A 2,500-nucleotide genomic window follows, 5' to 3' on the forward strand; every position below is an offset into this window, starting at 1 on the left:
CAATGATTTTATATTACAATACATCCTTATATAGTACACGCGGAAACCTAAGCATAAACACGGACAGCACACACTGTAGATGCATTCCTAAACATTGATATTTACATATACATTATATTGACATTAACCAGGACATACAGTTTTGCATCACACGTGCGCATGCGCATGTACTTTTGGATTTACATACACATTTATGTTCATGCATGTTTTATTTGTGCATTTTTATGGAGTCCAAGGCTTACCCGTTCCCTGATTGCAGGTCAACGCCGAACCTTGACGATGCCGAGGATGGCAGCAGTATGGTGACCAAGAAGTCCTCCATGTACTCGTACCTTCACGGCACATCCTCATCCTCCAGTAAGGGCGGCATGGGCGGCTCTGGAGTCGTGGGCGGCCGATATTGGGACGTGACAATGGGCGCCGATGACACTCCAGACCGCGAAGACTACGCTCACCACCTCCGGTCTTCCTCTTACCAGCTCCTGCACTCTCGCCAGCTGTCCGCCCTGAGCTCGGGCTCGGCGGGCTCCTACCACAGTCGGCAGCACTCCAACACATCCAACTACAGCGAGTCCGATGACCTGAGTCCTCGCGCTGACGTGGGTCCCGGACACACCCACCATGCCCACCACCATGGCATGGACCGGGCTCGCTTCTTCTCCTACGACAACCTGGGCCCGGAGTCAGCGTCCCACAAGTACCATGGGTCATGGAACATGTCAGAGCCCGACCTGACCCTCGCCCCTCCACCTTACTCCCCGCCCGGGCCGGGCTTTCAGCACTCGTCACCCATTTCACCCATTCCGCCCACATCCGCGCCGCCGCCGCCGCCGCAGACGTCGGTGCGGCATTCCCCCACTTCAAGCGCCCCTTTGTCCACAGGGCGGCACCCCTCGTCACCTCCGCCGCCTCCGGTGCGCGACGCCTCTAGTCTCAAGTACATCAAGTACGGCCCCGGCCACGAGAAGTACCCGTCCTGGCCCGTGCCCGCCGCCGCTGCCAACCAAGTCATGCCGCCGGGACCCCCTGCGCATGACGCCAACGTGTCCGGCCTGCCTGAGTCGTCCCTCTCCCCAGCGCCGCAGGGCTCCCATCGCTCCAAGTCATGGACGGAGCAGTCGGAATACCCGAAGGAGAAGTCAGGGGGCTACGCCCGCCCGTATAACAAGAAGCCTTTCAATCCGTCCTTCCAGAGGCAGCTCAAAACTGTGATGGAACGAACGGAGAAGCTCCCCAAGGAGGCGCTGCATAACAACCTCCGGGAAGATATGTTTTCCAGCTCAAATTATTCCTTCATGGATTCCTACTATAAGCCTTCCAGTGCCTACTACCCGCTGTACGACCGTGACGGCCGGCCCTTAGATGACAAGGATTACAGCATCCCGTCGCCCCCGGAGCGAGACCTCGGCCCCATGGGCGAGGCCACGCTGGGCCAAGTCACAGCAGCGCAGTTCGAAGAGTATGCTCGCCGTTACGAAGAGTTTGGCTACGCCGACTTGATAGGGACGACGCCGCTGTTGGACCAACTCCGCCGGGAGTCGGTGACATGGGACGGCAGCTCTGAGCGGGACTCCGGCCGTGGAGAGAGCGAGAGTGTGGCAGACAGTGCCCGTTACAGTAATGGCCGAGAAAGTGTCACCACAGTTGTCACGAACTCTTCGTCGGCGTCATCGTCAGAAACACTCAAATGGCATGGCTCCCTCTCTGATATTTCCATCATGTCGGGTCACTCCCGAGACCCTCGCGGCGACCACAACATTGTTCACAGCTCGCGAGTCCAAGCACCACAAAGGCATAACAGCGAGTCGGTCCTATACTACGGCGTCGACGGAAGGGGAAAGCCGCCTCACGGGAGACTCGGCCATGAGTCCAGAGACCATCGTGACCTCAGAAGGTCCATCAGAGACACAGAGTCCGGCTACCCTCGGCCCTCGCGCGAAGGGAAGTGGAGTCGAGAAGTAGAGAGAAACAATGAGATGAACAACCTGAAGAAATTCCCATCCTACTCGTACACACAGCCTTTGTCGCAGATCACAGAGGCCCCCACGGCAGAGATGCGGGAAACGCCTCGCTCGCCCACTCGCTCACCTCAGAGCCCCACCATAGACATTAGTAAACCGCCGTCCGTGGCTGAGCGCATTCACGAGTTGGAGCGCCAGTCAAGAAGTACTGCCCCGGAGGGGACGTCGTCACGCTGGCCCCGGGACCAGAGTGGCTCCAGGGAGAGAGGGGAGTCCAGAGATCTCCGCGAGACCAAGAGGCCACGCGAAGATTCCACATCACAGGACACACGGGAAAGTTGTGATGCGGCGGAATCTCGACCTTCGAAAGAGCCGAGAGATCCCAGGGAACATCGAGATAACAGGGACCTTAGCAGAGAACACAGGGAGCCCGGCGAGACGAGGGGCCATCAGCGACGTGGCTCTCGGGACTCGCAGCGAGGAGACATGCGGCTTGAATTCTCACGAACAGAGCAGAAATGTGAAAATGGTGACACCCT

The 2,500-nt window shown here is 58.4% G+C and overlaps 1 protein-coding gene across 1 annotated transcript in view; it reads left to right on the forward strand.

Moving 5' to 3' along the window:
• The window catches only part of LOC125034641, a 318,066-nt gene that overhangs the window by 267,493 nt on the left and 48,073 nt on the right, over positions 1 to 2,500 (forward strand). The window contains exon 4 of the mRNA XM_047626543.1: positions 260 to 2,500. This exon is cut by the window's right edge and continues 685 nt beyond it. Within this exon, the coding sequence (XP_047482499.1) occupies positions 260 to 2,500 (2,241 nt within the window). The remainder of the gene's footprint in view (positions 1 to 259) is intronic.

Source organism: Penaeus chinensis, chromosome 18, assembly GCF_019202785.1.
Source record: "Penaeus chinensis breed Huanghai No. 1 chromosome 18, ASM1920278v2, whole genome shotgun sequence".
NCBI lineage: Eukaryota > Metazoa > Arthropoda > Malacostraca > Decapoda > Penaeidae > Penaeus > Penaeus chinensis.